Source organism: Polypterus senegalus, chromosome 3 (genome assembly GCF_016835505.1).
Source record: "Polypterus senegalus isolate Bchr_013 chromosome 3, ASM1683550v1, whole genome shotgun sequence".
Lineage (NCBI taxonomy): Eukaryota > Metazoa > Chordata > Cladistia > Polypteriformes > Polypteridae > Polypterus > Polypterus senegalus.
In genome coordinates, this window is record NC_053156.1 from 37,348,400 (window position 1) to 37,371,510 (window position 23,111).

The 23,111-nt window shown below is 37.3% G+C and overlaps 1 protein-coding gene across 2 annotated transcripts in view; it reads left to right on the forward strand.

Annotated features, from left to right (window-relative positions):
- bcl6b (BCL6B transcription repressor) overlaps positions 1 to 23,111 on the forward strand; it is a 54,265-nt gene that overhangs the window by 9,033 nt on the left and 22,121 nt on the right. The window contains exons 1-6 of one of the 2 annotated variants that reach the window (XM_039746961.1): positions 4,668 to 4,800; positions 9,870 to 9,966; positions 15,527 to 15,832; positions 15,953 to 16,174; positions 16,774 to 17,064; positions 20,351 to 20,579. In XM_039746961.1, the coding sequence (XP_039602895.1) occupies positions 15,531 to 15,832; positions 15,953 to 16,174; positions 16,774 to 17,064; positions 20,351 to 20,579 (1,044 nt within the window). In that variant the 5' untranslated portion in view covers positions 4,668 to 4,800; positions 9,870 to 9,966; positions 15,527 to 15,530. Of the gene's footprint in view, positions 1 to 4,667; positions 4,801 to 9,869; positions 9,967 to 15,526; positions 15,833 to 15,952; positions 16,175 to 16,773; positions 17,065 to 20,350; positions 20,580 to 23,111 lie in introns of those variants that run through there. The other variant, XM_039746960.1, reaches the window with a different exon arrangement.

Consider the following 23,111-nt stretch of genomic DNA (forward strand, 5'->3'; position numbering starts at 1 on the left):
CCTGGTAATACTTCTGCTCCCTTTAAATCTTAATCGTGTTTTCAATATATGTCATTATTGTGGTGAAAGATTAGGTTTCTGCCAATACTGTAAGTCATTTACCCAATGATACAGCTTAATGAATCAAAGTCTGTTCATATTTCTCACCAGTCATTATTCTATCAATTTTGACTGGATCTCCTACATTTTTGTCTTCAGTGCTCCCCTGGTCAAGACAAAGCTCCACAGAAGCTTACAAACAGACATCAACTTACTTCTTGCTGACTCCTTTTCTGATATCCTGACATCTTTGAGTATCGAAATGTTTTAAAGTTTGATCTCATTGCTCCATAAGACTTTCTTTCACTGGATGTTACTCCTGGCTTTATGATCTTTCACGTACTGCAATCTCTTCTGCATATTGCCTGTTCACAAGAATCATATCTTAGCTCTACACCTCCTACAAGATCTTTTCTTTTAAGACTACTTTGTACAGTCAAAGCATGCATTTTGGTGACAAATGTCTTTTATGGCGCTTTGCATACAGTGTATATCTTAAGGAAGTGATTATAAAGTCCTTTCCATCAGTTGAAATGCATCTTTTTGTATCAAACTGCATTTTCTGTCTTCTGCTTGCCCAGTTTCTTGAAATTTCTTTAGGACAGCTTGAAGTCCACATCTTAGAAATCCAGTTTGTTGGGCTGTTGTTTTCTGACTATAGCCTTAATAATACAAAGTTTAATATTATATCTGTCAAAATGAGTCAGCTTAGGTATTTCTAAGTTTTTCCTTGAAGCATCCCAATATTTATGGTTACCATTCAGTATGTACATCTATTGGGTTTACCTGCAACGCTTGCACATCTGATGAATTTGAATTAGATGTGCTGTAGGTGGAACTTAACAGGAACGCACAATGCCTGTTGTTTTAGATATGTCCCAAAATATTAAAATGTTTTTGATACTTTTATTGTATCATCGTTTATTTGTGTTTATTTTAATTTTATATGGCATTTTCATGTGCAGATAAATACTATTGTTCAAACACATTAGCTATCTCTAAAATGAATTTTCCTGGATAGAATAAAACTTTTGAACAGTACATATATAGGGACAGTACTGTGCAGAGGTCACAATTTCAGAAAAAAAGTTTTATGTTGGGAAACTCATATGTTGAACATACACTTTTTAAATAACTTCCCTTATTTTTTAATCGGTCAACTGTCAAAGTGCACAGAAAATAAATTCTCAAAAGATTTTAGGTGCATAACAGCAGAAGGCCACCTCACCACTTCTTTTAAGTTTTGCTCTTGGAATTCTAAGCAGACACTCATTTGAGGATCTAAGGTTACGATTTGGAATATAAGGTGTCAGACACTCCGATATATAAGATGGAGCGAGATTATTTAAGTCAATTCTGAATGCATCCTTAGCATCCTTCTTCCAATATACCCAGCATCGCTCCTCTGCACATGTCCAAACCAATGCAATCTCGCCTCTCTGACTTTGTGTCCCAACTGTCCAACTTGAGCTGACCCTCTAATGTACTCATTTCTAATCCTATCCATCCTCGTTGCAACCAATGCAAATCTTAGCATCTTTAACTCTGCCACCTCTAGCTCTGTCTCCTGCTTTCTGGCCAGAGTCACCGTCTCTAACCCATATAACATAGCTGGTCTCACTACCATCCTATAGACCTTCCCTTTCACTCTTGCTGTTATCCGTCTGCCACAAATCACTCCTGACACTCTTCTCCACCCATTCCCCTGCATCCTCACCATTCCACTAACCATCCTCCCATTCATACACATGTATTCTGTCTTGTTCCTACTGACCTTCATTCCTCTTCTCTCTAGAGCATATCTCCACTTCTCCAGGGTCTCCTCAACCTGCTCCCTACTATCACTACAGATCGCAATGTATCATCAGCAAACATCATAGTCCATGGGGACTCCTGTTTAATCTCGTCTGTCAACCTGTCAATCACCATTGCAAATAAGAAAGGGCTCAGGGCCGACCCCTGATGTAATCCCACCTCCACCTTGAATGCATCCATCATTCCTACCGCAGACCTCACCACTGTCACGCTTCCGTCGTACATATCCTGTACAACTCTTATGTACTTCTCTGCCACTCCCGACTTCCTCATACAATACCACAGCTCCTTTCGAGGCACCCTGTCATATGATTTCTCCAGGTCCACAAAGACGCAATGGAACTCTTTCTGGCATTCTCTAAACTTCTCCATCATTATCCTCAGAGCAAACATTCCATCTGTGGTACTCTTTCTTGGCATAAAACTATACTGCTGCTCACTAACCATCACCTCACTTCTTAACCTAGCTTCCACTACTCTTTCCCATAACTTCATGCTGTGGCTCATCAATTTTATTCCCCTGTAGTTACTGTAGTCCTGTACATCCCCCTTATTCTTAAATATCGGCACCAGTACACTTCTTCTCCACAGGCATCCTCTCACTTTCCAAGATTCCATTAAACAATCTGGTTAAAAACTCCACTGCCATCTCTCCTAAATACCTCCATGCTTCCATAGGTATGTCATCTGGACCAATGGCCTTTCCATTTTTCATCCTCTTCAAAGCTGTCCTTACTTCCTCCTTGCTAATCCGTTGCACTTCCCGATTCACTATCTCCACATTATCCAACCTCTTCTCTCTCTCGTTCTCTTCATTCATCAGCCTCTCAAAGTACTCTTTCCATCTGCTCAACACACTCTCCTCGCGTGTGAGTATGTTTCCATCTTTATCCTTTATCACCCTAACCTGCTGCACATCTTTCCCAGCTCGGTCCCTCTGTCTAGCCAATCGGTCCTTTTCTCCCTCATTAATGTCCAACCTCTCATACAACTCATCATACGCCTTTTCTTTAGCCTTCACCACCTCTCTTTTCACCTTGCACCTTATCTCCTTGTACTCTTGTCTACTTTCTGCATCACTCTGACTATCCCACTTCTTCTTTGCCATCCTCTTCCTCTGTATACTCTCCTGTATTTCCTCATTCCACCACCATATAGCCCACTGTGCTATACAACCTTATATTAATTTAAAATAATAGGACTTTAGCCATGACACAGGCAGGAGTTCAGCTGACCTGAATGATGTTAATGAATTCTTGCCAAATTCTAAGGAAGCTCCACAGTTCCAAACACAAAGAAAATTTGATTTTCTGCAGTTTTAGATATAATAAATGTAATGTAATTTCTTCTGTGTTAAGATGTGGATCTGTGGAGATACTCAGAAGTAAATTGCACTGACTGAATATTATCACTGCTATAAGCTATTGATTTGGTGCCAAATTACTCTATTAGATTTTCCTCTGCAGAACTAATGATTAGTATTGTATGCACTTTTGTTCCCCAACTGCAGCACAATTTGGACAGGCAGTGTGGTGTAGTGGTTAGACTTTGGGATTCAAGCCCTGAGAGAGTGGGTTCAAATCTTTCACCTGACACTGTGTTACCATGAGCAAGTCACTTCACTTACATGTGTTCCAATTGGAAAAACAAAAGAAATGTAACCAATTGAATCATAAATGTTGTAAGTCACCTTGGATAAAGGCATAACCCAAATAAGTAAATGTAGATTATAGTTTTTTATGCAGGTACTAATCATCTATTTTATTCTACTGGGCTGAAACATTTTACTGATAAAATCCCAGTTTTGCAGCCTGTATAGGGCTGTTTCTTGCCATGTACTCAGTGCTACTTAGAAAGTCTCTGGCCACCTGTACTGGACCTGTTAGTTTTTATAAATGCATTATTCTGGACGACTTGCATTTGTTTATCTTCAGGCTAGAGGTCCTGCTCCATTGAAGTGTTGGCTCTCTCTCCCCCTGATTTCTACTGAAAGTTTATGTATTGAATACTCTCCATTTAAATAGATGTTTATGCTGATGTAGGCTCATCTTACTCCATTGCATTTGTAAAGTTGTGTAAGTGCATTGAGCTTACTTAAAGTGATGAGCTCTATACATGGTTACTGTTGCGACTGCAAATACGTACAGTTATACTGAAAGACATTAGAAATTGTACTTTTTGAGACAATTGGAAGGCTAACATTAAGAAATATATGTCTGTTGAATGGGTTGTAAGGGCCAGGTCATACAGTCCAAACTGCACACAGATCATATGGCCGCACTGTATAGCCGAGTTCATCGTTGAAATTTTCAATGACAAATATGAGTAGTTGGCATTTTTTTGTGACAGACAGTCTTGTGTCTAATTGTGAAAAGGCATGTGTTTGTTCATGGTAGTAGATGTTTTGGATGTTGTTGCTGTTTGAAGTTCAAGGCGACAAAAGACAGAATGGCATGGTCCTGTTTACACCTTCCCCACTAGATATTGTGAACATTAGTATGCACAGATGTTTGGCCGCTTGAACTGCTGCCATGTGCATGGTCTCCCAGTTCCTGGTTTTTCTTGGCAAAATGCTTTTCCCTGACGTGAGGGTTTTGACGGGATATTTTTCGAAAGAATAACAGGGGCGCTTTCCTGCCATTACTAAAAATACAAGGGGTCTGCATCTAGGCAGCCAGTTTCCTGTCGTCTTACTGCCTTTGTGGGGGGGACATAGGGAAGTGGAAATGAGTGTTCAAGGCTTCCGGCAACTTCCTAAACGATACTATAAATCCTGCACCACTGCCAGGGATCATTGAGAGACGGACCATCGAGGCAGGTACTCGATACAAGAGTCCGCTGGCTCAGTCAACCTCCCCATATCCTGAATAAGGTAGAAGGGCGATCAGAGCCAAGAGGAACATTTTCCCTACGTGATTTTCAAATTTAACGTCCCTGCAGGCCAGGGTAAGTTTTAATATTTTGTATTTATTTAAATGTAGTTAAATGAAGTAATCAGCAATCTTTTTATAGCTGATGGCTTTGGGAGGACTTTTGGAGCTACATGTAACAAATGAAATTGCGCCTTAATTATGTACTTTTAATAATTATTGATTTATAAGCATTACTGACTTTTGTAATGGGAGTTTTTAAAATACAGAGTTGCTCTTATCATGGGTTCTGTTTAAAAGGAAGACAAACTGATTTATTTCTAAGAAATGAATTACTGGAGGTATTTAGGATGTTCCTCAAACTGCATACATCATTCTTTTTAACATTTCCTGTATTTCTAGTATAGTTCCAAACAACATTGTCATAAATTTTCAAACTTATATTTGGGTATTTGTCAGACTTCTTTTACTCAGAGGACCAGGTTGGATTTCATTTTGTTTAGACTGCATTCGATTCCCTTGTTTTTTGGGCTGCCATTTGAATTCTATTTTTTCAAATTTTGAATTTAGATTTTTTTTTTATCTTAGAGAATGAGCAATCTGTAATGAAGGTACTTGTTGTTATTATTATTACTATTATACTTTAAATGTATGTTGTTTTTTAATCTGTGGTTAAAATGGTGATAAAATGTGTCAAGCAAATGATTGTTATTGTTGTGGTTTTATTATAAACCAGTTTATAGAGTTATTGATGCAATTGCAGTGTTTCTGATCCAGTACTCTCCATAACTCACATTATCAATATTTGATATACTGTAGTTAAAATGTAACATAACATAAATAGCTTTGTTACATCAAATTAATTCAGTTTAGCATATGAAGGGCACATACTCTCTCTATGCATTACACAGCACCTTCAGTATTTGTCCGTCTGTCTGCCTGGTATATATTGCCTTATTTATTTAGCTATCTGTTATTAGATTAGTATTCACTTATTGTATCATCTATTTGAAAAAAATGTATATATATATATAATTACATATATATACATATATATATATATAGATAATTATATATATGTACTTTTTTTTTTCAAAATATATATGTACTGTATATGTGTGTGTGTATGCGCATGTGTTACATTTAGAAATGAGAAGAGTGCTCTGACCATATCAGTGAGTGTAGTATAAATTAAAACTTTAATTTACTGGTGGTTAGTATTCACTTTGTTTTTTAAGTAGACTGCGTATAGATACAGAGCTTTAATGAAGTATTTAGTTTTGCCTATGATGAAATAGGCTCCAGTTTTGTTTGATTCTGTTCAACTTTAAGTTCATGTTTATTGTCACACACACACAATACAAAAAAGTTTTTACTTGACTGTCTCCCAGTGACTAATGATGGCTGTATAATACAAACCAAAGAAACCACACAATAGATAAAAAAACACACACCAGGGCTACTCATGCAATTGTCAGTATAAGTAACTCTTAAGTAACCTAATGACCTGTGGATAAAAACAATACCAATGCTAGTATTCCTCAGCAGAGGAAGGAGATCAGTCTGCCCTACACAGTCACTTAAGTCTTTGGTAAAGTTGTTTGCCTTATGAAGGAAAATGGGCTATAAAAAACTTTTCTTTTTCAGCGGCTTTCATTAGCCAACACAATCTTTACAAGCTTTAAAAGGCTGACGCTGCAGTACACTTATATGTATGCATTTTTCCAGTTAGCAATTCTAATAAACAAAATTACCCTTAATTTATAAAGTTTCTGTAGGAATTCTAATTAACAAAATTACCTTTAATTTATAAAGCCCCATCTTATAACAAAAAAAACATCAAATACATTGCAATTACTGAGATTTAGCACAGATGTTTATGTGTCTGTCTCTTCAGTTGTGGCACAGTTTAATAAATAAACAAAAAATATTTATTTGACAGTCTACCTTTCTAAAAAGAATACAGTCTCTGGCCATTTTACTGAGGTGAAGCAGAATTTAATATAAATGTATGTATTAAATTAAACGAGCCTTAACCCCTGGCCAGACTACCTATATAAAATGGACAAGGAGCTCAGCAATGAAATTCTTTTTCTTTCCTTTTTTTTTTAGCAGCAGGCTGTTTGTACACTGACACATTGTTTGATATGCAGAATGACACATTACAGGTGTTTTCTAAGGTACTGTAAAGTTAGAGCCATTTGAGTTGCAGCCAGCTTTTTTGTTTATTTAAGAGTTGCAAATCTTTTATTCTATAAAGGATTATTTTATAACTTTAATCTTCATCACTTTTTACTTTCCTGTCACTTTTTGGCATGCCAGTTTAATGAAGCTGTTTGTATAGACTGTGCAATTGCAAGGTGGTCATAAATTTAGATGCCAGTTCTATATAGTGAGCCATTAGGATTGATTTATAGGACAGGTAATCCTGTGAAAAAGGCATTTGAGTGTATAATTTTACTAACTTTTGATTATTGTTAGAATGGCAGAATTGTTATATTCTGTGAGCTTACTGGTTTAACAGAACTGGTTATAGCAAGGCTCTAATTTACGTTTCAGTTTACAGACTTACCTTGTTTTCTTAGTGTACTACCTGTTTTCTCATTTGCAGGTAATTAAGTAATCAACCAACTTTACTTTTCGTCCAGTATCTTTCAATATTGAGCACCATGACAGTGTGCTTTACAAGATCAGAATGATAGTTCAGCTATTCCTTTTTATTTTGGAAGATGGACAGGAAGGATCCCGTAGTGTGTTAGCTTCATGTTTCAAAAGCTAGTTTTATAACCACTCTGCCCATCTATTTTCTAAATCATTTTTATTACAGAATCACTGGGAAGCAAAGCGTGTCTCTGAAGCATTAAAGTGTAAATCAGCTACGGCTGGGACGTATAAGATAATCCAGCAACTTAGCTACCAGACCACACTGCTTCCATAATAGACCTAATCACAATGAGCCCTGTTATAAAACAAAGACCAAACAAATATCTAATGTAAGTAAATAACAGTGGGGAACAAATTTACATTTATTTGCTAGCGAAACAGAATGCAATATTAAAGAGACACTTCTACTTAATCTTAAAAATGAAGAAGCTTCTAAACAGCTTAAACAAGATAAAATAGAAAACTAATGGAGTACCGAGGGAGTGGCAGAAATCTAATCCTTCCTAGTATTGATATTTATTTATTTTCATTTTGCAGCAGCCAAAGGTACATTAGCAAAATCATGAGCTTTTTTTGAGCAGCTGAACATTCCATCTGAAGGTGTGGACTGTATGTTTCAGGTTTGACAGGTTCTGCTCGCTGTCAGATAGTCTGCGCCCTTTAAAAATGCAGAGTAATATGCCACTTTGCAATTCCAGAGAATGCTCTAAGAAATATTTCTTCAAGAGAAGTCAACGTTGCTACCTTTGGGATATTTTGGTTGGCCTGACAATTTCTCCTAATGTGCCACATCCCAAACACAGCCCTGGATTCATTGGACCATTTCTCTCCCTATGCCCTGATTAGCCATATCCCCAGCTTGTACTAGGTGGACATCATGGCCAAACGTACCAATAAGTTGTACTTTAAGCTATAAGGCAGCTTATTGTAAGTCTGCACATTTTGAGTCACTTCATTATTCAGTGCTAATACAACATTGAAGAAAGTTTTTGCTCTGCACTAAAATTATTTTTTTAATTTTTATTGTGTAAAAAAGCACAGTAAAATGACCATAACTTCTCATCATACCAGAATTGTACCTGACTGTGAGTCATTTCAGTGCAGGCTCTAAACTGCTCACTGAAAAACTATTAATGTTTGGTAGATTGTTAGATTACATTTAGCAATACATTTTTTGGACTAAAGGATTGTACATTTATGAAATCCATTAAATTGCTTTGCATGAGAGCTGCCTTTTTTTTTTTTTTTTTTTTTTTTTGTATTCATTATATTGAGACAGGTCTGTCAGACTTAAGGGTCATCCATTCATTAGTTGGTCCATTGATAATCTGGTCCAATTTACCGTGTATTTTGTCTCTAGATGATGTTAAAATTGTATGAAGTATTTAGCTCACCCTTTTACATAGATCAATTTATGAGTAATATTGTTGAAACATTTCCATGTTTAAGCAATATGAGACATGGCAGGTCAGAGACTGGTTTCACATCACACGGGGTGTCTGTGTTGAGGGTTGAAGTAGCAACTTTTGTGTTTTATTGTAACCACTGGCAGGAACATGGTAGTGCAAAATTCCCTTTGCAGCCCAGAATCCCATTCATGTTAACTGTGTGTTACACAATAGTTTGGTTTGTTCTTTCATATGAAGTCACATGCTTTATAATTAAACTTATTTGGTCTGTGCCATGTGCAAGAACTAAAACTTTTCCATTATATGTTGGGATCTCAAACTGTTTATGTTTAGAGTATTTGAAATATTTTTTCTTTGTTTTGTTTTATTGGGACTAATTCTAATCTATATTTCACATTCTTTTCCTTGATGCTGTGATTTATTGCTATTGTCACACAACATTCAACTGCTGTGGGGGCTGCAGGTGCATATGTGTCAATTTGTGATGTAGCAGGTACAAGGTCAATGTGACCAATAAAGGAAAGACTCATCACATTCCCTAAAATAACTATTTACTGTAATTCAGATAAAGAATTTCAGGTTTCCGACGTTGCTATTACTCAACCTGGAGTTTCACTTTCTCCTTTTAATGAAAGTTTGTTTGATAATTTTTACCCCTGCTTGTTTGTTTGTGATTGCTGGTTAGCTATTCCAAACTTCTGCCACTATCAGCAAGTATTGGTTGTTTTCTGGATTAACATTTGGCTGTTAATAACATTCTGCTTTATTTGCTGGGTTCAGTTACATCATAGTATTGAACCATTTACTTTTAGTATCCATCTTAAATACCACAGTATGTAATATGAAATGTTGAAAACTGCAGAAAGGGAAACAGCCTTCTTACATTTAATATAATAGTTTCTGTGTGACATTGTTGGATTTTTTTTTAATATTTCAACTTACATAACAAGTTGTTATCATTTTTCCCATCAAAGAATGCCCCAACCAGGCCAGTACATCTACTGTAGGGGATCACTTTTTTTTTTGGCTGAGTTTCCTCCTGCTCTTTAACTTGATATCTTTCTTTCTGCAGGTACGAGTTCAGAGCTGGTCTCTGTTGATGGATGCTTCAGCATTCTTGCTTTATCTTGCACCACTGTGAAAGAAAGGAAAGCCATCAGGTACAGTTGGTGAGTGTAATTCTTTCCATCTGCTTTTGACCACTCTGTTTACTTTATTATTGACTGACAATGTAGCTGCTGACTCTGGTGTCATTGGAACTCCACATAGGGACTTGTTATCACAATGCAAGAATGAACCGCACTAATACTTATTACAATTGATTGCGCACATCCTAAAACCAGTCATCTTTTTTGTATATAGTGCTGACATTTTTTACTATATAATACTTTCCAAAGCAATTTAAAAATATAAAGCAAGAAAATAAAATACACTCAACTCATAACACCATTAAGAACATTAGTAGAACAGTAAAGTACACTATGTGGAAAAATAAGGGAAAATACAGTAATCAATCACATTAAAACCATACCATAAATGATGTATAGTACAGCAACAGGAAAGAGTGGACTTGAAAGAGGTTTAAATGAAGATAAAGTAAAGGTATGAAAGCCAGGGGTTCATCCTCCTGTCGCTGTATTTATGACACTTTAACTGTGAATATTATATGTCCAAGGAAAACAAGTGTAGGTTTTTGCAGGCTGAATAATTGGAAGAAGTTTAGAAACACACCATTTGAGCTGTATAGATTTCATCAGGTGTGTGTGGTAATGAAGGCTACCCTTCTTTTCAATTTTCAGCATGCAAATTATTTTCCTTTTACGGGTACATGCTGATGCATCCATTCACTAATTCCATTATATGTTGCATATGGGTCAGACATGCAAATGAGAATGTCATTGTACTTGTAATGATAAACTTGAACTTGAAATGTAATAGCTTTCCAAAGTAGATATCAGTACAGATACAACACTAATATAAACCAAAAAGTGTAATGTATAGTGGGGCTCTTTCTGTTGTACGAGATACTGGAAACAAGTGTTAAGACGGCATTATTAATTTTTCCATTGAAATTACTTGTTAACCTGAAAAAGAAGGATACTATTTTACAATGGGCTTTATAAATTTACCTTGCTTAATGTGGCTTTGAGAATAGAGTAAAACTGACAGGATAATCAGGATTTTTTTTTGACTGTTTCCTGTTGGTAGCTGACTGGAACAGGCCTGAGTCATCATGGGAAACTGCACGTAAAGCCTCATACACATGCAATGCTGTGTGTGTGTGTGCGCTACATCCAAATTGTCTTTTTAAATTTTGTTTGTAAAGTATTTTAAAATCCCAATCCCATCTTTCTTTTTTGTCAGTATTATTTCAGCCTCACATACAGTATTGATATTTTTATATACAAAATTGTCTTCTACTTTGAGATGTTTATGCCTTTTTTCAGCAATATATTTTCAGTGTATATAATAATATATATTAAGACTTGGTCAGAAATAAGACATTGTATAATGAGGAGACCCTGTGTTACTTACGGTAGGGCAATTTCTTGGCATAAGTTAGCAAGCAACTGTGAAGGGGACCCCACTCTGTAAAGAGAATATGAATGATATGAAATAAGATGCCAAAGTGTCTAGAAATAGCACTGACATAAAGACCTAACGACAAAAATAGGCAGTAAAATCAATATTTCTATTCGTTTTCATATTTTCTCCTACATATTACCAAGCTATTATTATTACCTGACTCTCAGCACATTGTTAAGTTAATTGAGTTTCTGTGTGGCGGTAATTTAGTCAGCGGCATTCATGGAGGGGAAACTATAAAATATCTTGGGTGTTAGTGATATAGACAGTTTAACTCATATACTTCATCCTACCACCATACCTTGATGGAGAAAATAATTGGCACCAAAAGAAGGCCACTGAGAGACAAGATAAGGTAAATAAAGTGGTATTAACTGAATGGAGGTTTCATGTTCAAACCGTGTTAGAGAAAAGTATGACTTTTAATTAGCGATTGTCGTGATTACCCTAAGAGCCTCCTGCAGAGAATGAGTAAACATAACCTAAACAAGACAACCCCATGGTTCGTAAAATATTAAAATGTTAAATGTAACCATAATACCCTTAAGTAATGTACTGTACATAATTAAAAGAACCAAATTGAAATGAATAATTTTTAACTATCATGGTCAAAATATATCTGCATTAATATTCTTTTTTTTTTTTTTGCAATGTTACCCAGATTGCTTCTCTTTCTGTTTGCGTCTTTTATCCCTTTTAGATGGGGAGAAAGTGTCTCAAAAGCACAAATTCCTTGTTGATTTTCAGCATAGTACAGAAACAGTGTTTTTCCTCATTAAAGTGTCTATGAATGGATTGAAAAGTTCAAGAGCGACAACTCAGCTGTCATAGATGAGAAACAATCAAGTCATTCTTCCACATCTACTGTTGCTGATATTATTTAACATACTGTACCAGTAACATGGTTCTAGTAACTGGCATGTGACTGTTGGACTGAGTATGTTATTAACTAGGCCACTGCTGAAAAATAATGTTCAAATAAACTCTGTAATCTTTCTGTATTCATTTTTTAAAGCACACTATGGATTCTTTAAAGGGTAACGAAAAGAAGTAAAAGTAAAAAGTAGGAAAACTTTAAAGTAATTAACAGACTAAATCCCAGACTGTAAACTCTAAAAATTCAGAAGTCAAAGTAATAATTCCGCATCCCTTAATTTTACTTTCAGATGCAAAATAGTCAAAAAATTCAAAATCCTTAACCAAATTCCCAATACTAAAACTGAATGTGGAAGTCAAAATCCATAAAAAGAAAGTCTAAAGAAACTCATCAAAGGGGGTGCAAAGCACAGCCTGATCACTGGGCTGTTGCAGTGCTCTCTGGTTTATTTGCTGTGATTACTGAGGTGTAGCTGTTGGCAGTACCTGTGCGACAAGCTATAATTAGAGGCCACACACCTTTAGGCCCTAGCTTCAGCAGCCAAGCTTCAAAACAAGTTTTCCTAATTGCAGAATGAAAAAAAAGAAAAGGTTAACAAGGTGAGGCAAGGGCAGAGTCAACACTGAATTGTGACATTATTGAAATACTAGGACAAATGGAGATTTATGGATGATTCCAGTATTTAAAAGAGTTTTCTAGTAAAAAATGACAAATTCATTAATTTCTATCAATATTTTAACAATGCTAACCCTAATGGAAGGTTGGAATATCAGCACACTGTGCTGTGCTTGACGGCCTTCTCTTTGCAATTTCTCCCAGTGCTACATGAGGTATTACCAGAAAGTTATAATTCTTCCAGCTGACTCTGAGTTTAAACATTTGGTCTTCTCTGCGGGATCATTCTTTGCAGGAGACCTACCAAAAGAGCAGTCCATCTGCATGCTCACATCAGATCCTGTTTTAATCAAGAGAAGCAGTGGCTCTACTCCAGGGTTGTCTCAGTCATGGACAAGGGGTCCACAAACACTGCATAGGAACCTTTTTTCAGCCACTTGAACTTGAATGTACAATCTTATTCTTTCAGTCTCTACCCAAAGGTTGTGAGCATGGTTAAGGACGTAGTTGTAGACTAACCAATGACTTGAAAGCTTCACTCACATATTGTGTATATATTTGTGTGTGCATATTGTAAGCCCCTATATGTGACACCCTGTCCAGGAGAAATAAAGGCAAAGTAGCTCATATGTTCAAAAAGTCAAAGGAGGAACTGTTAGACTGCAGAAAAGAAACATAAGGCAAATTAACCCTAAATACCTGTTATTCTCAGATTATATTCATCCACTTCAGGACTGCAGTAGTGGTGATTATCATAGCAAAATTTTTGGAATGTAGTAGTAAAAATGGATTGCCCAGAAAACATAGACAGATACATGAATAAAATGGTGCAAATTCCACACTGATAATGACTGCTGTGGAAGCAGCAGCACTATCTACTGAGCCTAGCTATACTTCATGTTAGAATTAGTACCCAACTCACAAAACTCAAAGGTTTTATTTATGCTTTTTTGTTTTCTCTCTCTATTTCTTCTGGCTTCCTTTTATAGTGGAACCAGGAAAGCTTCCCGTGCCACGGCATTGCACAGGCCATATGGAAGCTCCTCAAAATAGGGAAGTCCATTCCCCGCAAAACCCCTTCTTAGATCTTAGACGGGATACCAGCCCATCCATTCCAACACTCACAGAATGGTGAAATTTCCAGAAAGTTCACAACGGGTCTTTGCATCCCTTCTTTCCTTCTCTCTCTTTGTAACTTTGCATCTATCATATGACCAAAGGATGGAGTGAATAATTGACATACTTGACACTCCATGTACTTCAAAAACTGAGGCATTGGACTTTAAACTCAAAGGCAGGTGGTTGAACTCCTGCCACTGATGCATTGTGTGTCCCAGAGTAAGTCACTTAACCTACTTGTGTTCCAGCTGTCGAAAGTCGATAGGAACAGTTGTACTGTCTTTTGTTTTGTACTGTAAGTCAAATGGTTTTTTTTGTGTTCAGTTATTTTATTGATTTCAAAAACAAATAGTCAATAAAAAGTTGGAAAAAAAAGAAACATGACATTTTCATGTATAAAATGTGAAGAAAATCTTCCCACCAGTGACCACTCCAAACTCACCCCACCCCAGAGCTATTTAAGAAAGTGGATTAAAGTAGAATTTATAAAACACAGATCACTGACAAGCCCCAGAGACCCACACGCCCAGCTGAACAAAGAGATTTAATAGAATAGTGTGAAATTGAAATCGGGGGTACACTGTCGGACATGATTTAATCCGGGAGGTAGTGCTTAATAGTATTTGCAGGTCCCCCATTAATCCACATAGCAGACAATTCTAATAAATTAAAAAGAGGACTTCCAGACAGTGAAGTGGCAAATTCAGAATTCTTCCATTGGGAAATTATTAGACATTTGGCTGCTGTTGCGGCCAAAGAGATAATGCACTGGTAGTGTAGAGAAAGAGAGAGACTAGAGAAATCTAACAGAAGTAGAGTAATAGGAGAGCAAAGAATAGGGATAGAAAAGATGGAGGAAAGCATAGAAGAAATTGAATCACAAAGAACAACAACTGTGGGAATTTCCAGAATATATAGAGAAAGGTGCCCTGTACATTAATGTAAATCCAATGTTGTCACATTCTCCACCCCATTAATCCAGTTCAGGATTACGGAGGGCTGGGCCTATTCCTGCTGCACTATATCCAAGGCAGGAAAAAGCTCTGGATGCCACTCCATCACAGGGTCTACTCACACTCACATAACTTTCAATTTTCAGTTCACCTAACCTGCATAGCTTTAGGAAGAACATGTGAGTCTTGAACACATGATGCTGGATCTTTGAGGCAGCAACACTACTTATTATGTGTGAGGTCAGATACTGGGGGAAATTAAGGTGGAGTACATTGGAACAGAAAACTAGGAAGCAAAACTGGTTCTGTCTTTTGGTTCAAATGGACAAACGATGTTGCTGAAGCTAATATATTGGTATGTTTTATCATTTATGACTTTAAGCCAAACAACAAAGGTCGATGAACTGCATTATCTCTTCTTATTTCTTATGTTCTTAAAGTTCATATGATTGTTGCTATGCTGGAAAATAAGTATGATTATATTAGGCAGACAGGGTAATGCGTGCATGGTTCTGCAAGCTAGCAATTCAAGAATTATGCTTAAAATGGGAACAAATTTAATCTGTTTTGCTTCCGTAGAAACATGAGTGTGTTAGGCACTGCTGCTGTGGAGACATACCTTAAAGAGATGTCCGGGGCTGTGACAGCAGCTGAGGGCTACCTGGAGAAATGCCACTCCTCCACAGCAATAGGGGGTTACACCAAGAGGTACCATCATGATGATTCTTTACCAGTGGAGGGATATGTGAAGGAGTTCACCCGCCACTCAAATGATGTCCTACTCAATCTGAATGAACTTCGCCATCGGGAAATACTGACAGATGCCACCCTGCTGGTGGGTAACACCCAACTACTGGCCCACCGAGCTGTCCTCATTGCATGCAGGTAGCCAAGCTCTCCAATCCTTTTGCAAAACATTTTATGATTTGGGTAGAAAGTAATGAGGGACTAACGCATTCACTGTGTGGCGACTGATTTCTTTACCCTCTCCTCTTTTTTCCTCAGTGGCTTCTTCTATTCTCTGTTCTCACATTGTGGTTCTGCGGGTCTCAGCGTTCTCACTCTCCCAGATACACTGGATGTCCGTGGAGTGACCCTGCTTTTGGAATTTATGTACACGTCACGGCTGCCTCTTACTCTGGACACTGTGGGAGCTGTACTGGCTGCTGCCACCTATCTGCAGATGGAGCATGTAGCAGATGCCTGTCGTGCCTTCATTCAGTCCAGGTAATATCTAACTGGCAAGGAACAGTCCATAATGTATTAATGTACTTATGCACTGCTAGGAGAAAAAAACACTAAGAAAGTATTTTGCCCTAGGTCAAATAGCTCTGCCTCGCCCTTTTTGTACACTTCCTAACATTTTACACTATATCTTGTTATTGACCAAATCATTTTATCAAAAATCGGTTACAAATCAAAATTCTGTAGTACTAGTGATAAAATTTCAACACTGGCAGATTAATTGAAATACTCAAGAGTTACAGAAATGATCATCTGTAGAGCTTGAACTAGAAACCTTGTGCTTTATAGTCTTTAATGTCTTAGCCACTTTGGGCTGGATACTCTACAACTTACTAACTTGATTAAGGTAAATTTCTTCTCTCTCACTCTGCCAGATACCTTTCACACTTCATGTAGTTTACTAAGTAGAATAGTTGATGGGTGATTTCCTCCTTACCTTCTGCACCCTACTATAGGTGTAATCAGTGAAAGAAAATCACTGTAACCTAAATCTCAGTGCTTTCATTAGTTAGTTAAAAGTAATGCCTTTGGAACATGTAAATGATCAACTTTTTCTCTTTTTAATTTCTTTTTTCTTTCAGAGCCACTACCCATCCCAGGTCCCGCTTGTTGGATTACACCTCTTCAGTACTGTGTGCTTCTGCGCATTCAGAGGTGCTGCTAGGTAGAGGAGTATATTGCTGGGGTCCGTCTTTGACACCCTTGTCTTCCAGAGTCCCAACTTCATCTGTGCCCTCCAAGACCTTGCTCCAGAACAGCTCTACTATAAAAAACCTTGGAGAGAACATGCCCCTCTCAGAGATACAGGGTACTGCTCAGCAAGAAGCTTTGCATTTTCAAAACCCTGTCAAGGCACTGAGAGTGCTGGAAAGGTGTGAATTTGAGATTTACTGATTACATAAGGCTTTATTCATATTGTAATTCTCATTGTTTATTTTCAAGAGGAGACCATGTTGTTAATCTCACATGTTTTTTTTAATTAAGTACTTAGCCAATATAACCATTGTGACAGAAAGGGGGCGCTATCGCTCCCTTGAACCCTCAAACTACGTGCCAGACACCAGATAAATGTCCAATAATTATTTATTTTATAATAAAAATTTGCACAAAGCACCCTCCACTCCACAATTCTCATAAATAATAAACAAATCCACAATAACAATAATCCTTCTCTCTCCCAGACGTGTTGCCACCCTGCCACCCAGCTCAGCTCCCGTCTGGGGATTTCCCACAGTCCTTTATATTGCCTGACCCGGAAGTGTTTCCAATCCTTCAGTCCATGTGACTTCCTATCACTTCCGGGTCAGATAAAAAGTCCTCTTCTTCATCCCGGAAGTACGTCACTTCCCCTTTCGCTTTGTCTAGGATGTGCTTCCGAGTTATAGGGCACATATGACTCTCTGGGCCTCCCTGCAGCATCCTCCGTTGGCCCCTGTGGTATCCAGCAGGGCTGTAGGGGAAAACTCCATTGTCCATGATTCCCTGCTGGTATCCGGGGCACCTCCATGCTGCAGGGAGAGCTCCACCTGGCGGCCTGGGGGTATTGGCCGGGTTGATAAGCCGGCCATAGACCACACCATCTTGTCTGGTAGTTTGAAACCCTGCTGTTGTTGACCTGGCAGTGTGCATTATGTTAGTTAGTCATGAAAATTGCATCAATTAATTTGTACCAAAGAAGATGACTGAAGAGTTTGGTGCTTTTTATTGGCAGAGAGTTTTAAAGGAGCATAGATTCATACGCATTTATGTGCTCAGTATTCACATAGTACTTTTTCTCAGTGAAGTATACACTAAACTGGGTGTTCAGAAATTATGAAACTGGCAAGAAGTCATGAGTAATGACAAAGGACATTATTTCAAGTAGGGATCAGTCAAAGCTTAGTTTTTTTGTCAGTACGTGACATTCTTGAGACCCAGGCACTGTGTGTGTGTTTGCATGTGTGGATGTGTGTGCACGCACCTCAGACTTTCCAGGAGCTCAGTAATGCCCTGGTCCAGATGTGGGAGGAGATCCCCCAGGACACCATTCATCGTCTCATTAGGAACATGCCCCCTAAACCGACGTTGTCAGGCATGCATACAAGCACGTGGGGCCATACATACTACTGAGTATGATTTTGAGTGGCTGCAATGAAATTTCGGCAAGATGGACTAGCCTGCCGCATCATTTTTTCACTTTTCGGGATGTCTTTGAATTCAGCCCTCTGTAGGTTGATAATTTTCATTTCCATCAAACGATGTGGCATCCTTTCGTTCCTAACACATTACCCAGTCCATATCACTATGATATCCAGCATGATTTTTTCCCATTGAGATCTGATGTGTTTTCAATGTGTTCCTTTAATTTTATGAGCAGTTTATATATATATATATATATATATATATATATATATATATATATATATATATATACACACACACACACACAAAGGGAGCCAAAAATGTACACACACTTCAACAAAAGAAAAACCTTAAAGTTGCAATATTCAATTTATACAGATATCAAGGGATGAATTTCAGTCACTTTTTACTTCTGCATTTACAACAGGTGCTCATAATGGTTACCACGAGCATCCAAACAGTTCTGATTACAGTGAACTACTGCTTGAACAACGTTGGCCAAAGTGTCCAGTGAAACAGTTGCGCATACCATTTCAATTTCTTTTTTAGAGTGCGGCCAGTATAGCTGGTTTTCTACGATATACAATATACTTTAGGGTTCCCCATAAATAGCAGTCCAGAGTTGTTAAATCAGACAACAAACTGGCACACCATCACTCATGAGAGGTTACCTTGATGAGAATTTGCCGGGACAATGAATAGGTCAAAGATGTTCAGTTGAGTTTCCTCCATGCTGTCCTGAGGTGAAGTGACTTGCTCAGGGCCACACAGTGTCAATGGTTGGATTTGAACCCACAACCTCAAGGATTGAAGTTGAAAGCCTTAACCAATGCACCACACTGCCTGCCTGTATTCCATTTTCTTTATCCTTGCTTTATGTACGTAAGCACAAATATGATACATGTATAGTACTGTGCAGAAGCCTTAGGCCACCCAAGAAAATTACTGTATTTTTAAAGCTTTCCAGGCAGCAAGTTAAGATGTCTCTGCCTCTTGTTTACAAAATTAAATGGGTTGCATCTGTGTGACACTTTATGTTTATGATGAGCACCTCAAGTCATATACAGGGAAATACACAAGCAAGAACAAAACATTTTATTTGAGTAACACAGAAAAGTTTTTCTTTATGGTGTTCATGGAGACTATGGTGAACAATTATTTTTCTTTTTCACTGTTGCTAATGGCACTGGTATGTGACACGTACTATTTAAGGAAGCAGATAACTGAGGACCTGAAATGCCCTTAATGTGTAAGGCATCTGTTTCTCAAACCACATGCTCTGATGTATGCATCCTCTTGACCAGTTGTTTATCTGGGCCTTCTGCTACGTTTTCTATCCCGGTTAGATCCAGTTTGCCTTCTTCTCTCATGACAATAGTGGACATATGAAATCTTTAGTTTCTTGACAATCTTTTACTGGTGTGTTTCTTGAGAAAGTTGTTTTATTTTTGCCGTGTTTGGATCCAGAATTGAACATTAGGAATGACAGTATCTTGCAACTCAAGGAAAGACAATTTACACTTACTTTTTTAGTCAGAATGGCAAGTTTCAGCTATTCTAACACAATTACAAATATTTCTGTAATAACCAATTGGTGTTTAAACATGATTAATTAAAAGTAAGATATAAGAGTTTACAATTAGGAAATTGGAGCAATGGCCACTGGAAATAGGACTTAACAGTAATATGTGAATAATACATTTTAAATGAGTCATTTCAAGCAGAAATTTTCAACATTAGTAACATACTGACTATATTTTTAAGTCAATTAATTGATAACTTAGTACAAAAAATTATCAATTTCTATCACAAATGTGAAAATTTTTGGGTGATTCAAAAATTTTGAATGCTAGTATGAGTTAACATATTGGTCCAAATGCTTTACCATCGTTTTTACCTCCATTTGTAGTATTAAATGTGACTTTTGCCTTTTTGGAAAGTATCAGATTATGGATGTCATTCTTTCTTGGAGAAAAAATAATTATAATTGTTTAAATTATAATTGATATAATCCCCTCCCTCTCCATTTCACCATAGCCAAACATCAGAAGCAACCATGGATCACAGTGGCTTTAAGGATATTGCAAAGAAGCATGATGGGCAGCAAGAGTCATGCCAAGCCCACCAAGATGAAGTGAAAATTGAAGCAGAGGCTTCTGGGAGCAGGGAGCTATCCGTATCACCCTTGCCAACCCCTGATAGCCCATCCCGTTCTGGCTGTCATCCCAACTCTCCTTCTGAGGCCAGCATCTGTGGAAGTCAGGCAGTGAGTATATACTGTATATTTTTTTAATTGCAACAATAGCATTTCAATATTGACATGAATTTGATCCAATTTATTGTTTGTGTAAAATTTTCATTTTTGCCCTATGACCACCTGAGTTTTTTTTTGTGCACTTTGGTTTCCAATCACATCCTAAATGCAGAGACAATAAATTAATTGATGATTCATAATTTGGCACATTGTGAATCGGTGTGCTCTTCTATGGCCTGTCATTTAACCAGAGTTTGGTTTATGCCTTATGTCCTATGCTTCCAGGATAGGCAGTAGTTTCCTACAACCCTCTAATCTAAAAGTGTGTTCAGGAGTTCACTTGTTGAATTGTCACTTGAAGCTGTGAAAGTAAAAAGTGGTTCTCGAAATTTCTCTGTTTTGTTTTAAGTGCTTGCTTTATTGCATTCCATGGGAAGTTTAATAGAATCTTCTGCTGGTCTAAACTAAGTAAATGATAACATAACATTCTCAAACCCACTTAATCCAGATGAGGGTTGCTGGGGACTGGAGCTTATCTTTACAGCATAGGGTCTATTAATGCACACATCCATCTACACTTTCAAAGGGCTAATTTGGAAATTGTCAGCTAACCTAAAACATGTCTTTGGTGATAAGCTAGAAAAACTAAAACAAACCATTAAGCAGACACGGAACATGCACAGACTCTACACAGACAATGACCCGGTGCAAGATTTTAATCCAGAATGCTGGATCCATGAGACAATTAGGCTAATCCTTTTGCCATTATACCATTCTGCAAACATATAATACTGCATGCTGATAAAATAGATAGATGCATTAACATTTGTGCATTTTCCACTCTTCCTTTTGGCCTGCAAGCTACAATTGTAACAAATAATATCACCCAAATAGCAAATTGTTGATATTGGTCTGGCTTCGGCACTGACACAGTAGTAGCATCACATGAGGTCATCTCTTGGTCATACTGTAAAATGTAGAAGGAGATTGCTTGACTGTAGTACTTACAGGTGCCCAACAAGAAGAGCACAGACACAGCTTTGGTCACTGGTTTATTAGAAATGCCTAAACATTCGACCATGATTTGGTCTTTTCTTTTGTACACATACAGAGTGTGGAAATGCAGTATTTGAGCCTGGCATGTTGGGTTACTTTATGAAAATAGCTAGATTGTTAGCACTTTATTAATCCCTGAAGTTTAATTCACTTGCATCACCGACAACATAGAACATAAAGTTGTAGTCAAATAAAGTATTACATAAATGAAAGATTCAGGACTATATATAATGTATAATGCAATGATTATGATATACAGTATAATATTTTTTAAATATTTTCATAAGAAATATTTCCCCACAGCTAGTCTATTTGTTGTAACTGACTAGGTTAATGATGGGCATGATGGGCATTTTTAAGATTTGTTAGCATCTTTCTCAATATTTCATCATCTACCGCAGAAAGTCAACAGTTGTTTAGAGTATACATCTCGCCATCATGAATGTAAAATTGAACAGGGATAAAGAGATTACATGAAAGTGCTTATGAAAAAAGATTTTAGAATTTTAAGTGGTGCAGTAAAGACTGTATTGCTGGTCTGTTTGTCAGTTTTCCGTTAGATCTTATATGTCTATCTCCTGTCATGTGTAAGAATATAAAGTATTATATATACAGTAGAATGTACTTTTAAAGGGGGCATCTCTTTGTACCACCTTTATACAAACATAATAAAGGCCAAATTAGTTAACATGTAAACTGTAATTATTTTATTTAGTACAAATATAAAAGAGATATGGCAGTATCATCATGTGCAACTAATTAAAAAACAAAGCAAACCCTTGTTGTCCCCACTCACCCTTGCTATAACAACAGCTTCTCCCTTTCCCAGGTGGACTGACATTCCAACACCTGAAATCACCACATGCCAACACTGCATTTCTGCTCACAGCTCAAATTACAGTCCATCCACTTATTCAAACTTGGAACCTTTTTTGCCATTAGACTACCTATCATTTGCAGAGATCCACACCAGACACTGTCTTAATAAAGTCTATGTCATGTTACAGAGGGGTAGCCACTCTGGGCTTCTATGGTCACCTTCGCCGCCTGGGAGGCAATATTGTAGTCTTAAAATATACAGTAGTACACTGTAATACATCTGAAGCTAGTGATCCAATTTCAGCTATAACTGATATAAAAGATTAGGACATATTAAAACTGTTTTCATTTTTTTACAGTAGGAACATAAGCAGAGTAAGTGATTTGCTCATTGTCACAGTCGTAAGTGGGGAGTAAGCTAATAACCCTGTTGTTTAAAGTTCAATGTCCTGTCCTATCATATCGTATCACATAGCCTAAACTTTACTTTTCCAGGCCAATTTGTTAATGTTTCATGGCACTAAAAACACTGCATAATAATGTACTTTTTAGTAATACTGCCTCACAGCCACAGAAACCCAGGTTGAATTCCTGGCCAGTCCACTCTGTGTTTGCGGTTTGTATGTTCTCCACATAGGTCTTGATCTAGGGTGGTTAACTTTTTACCTC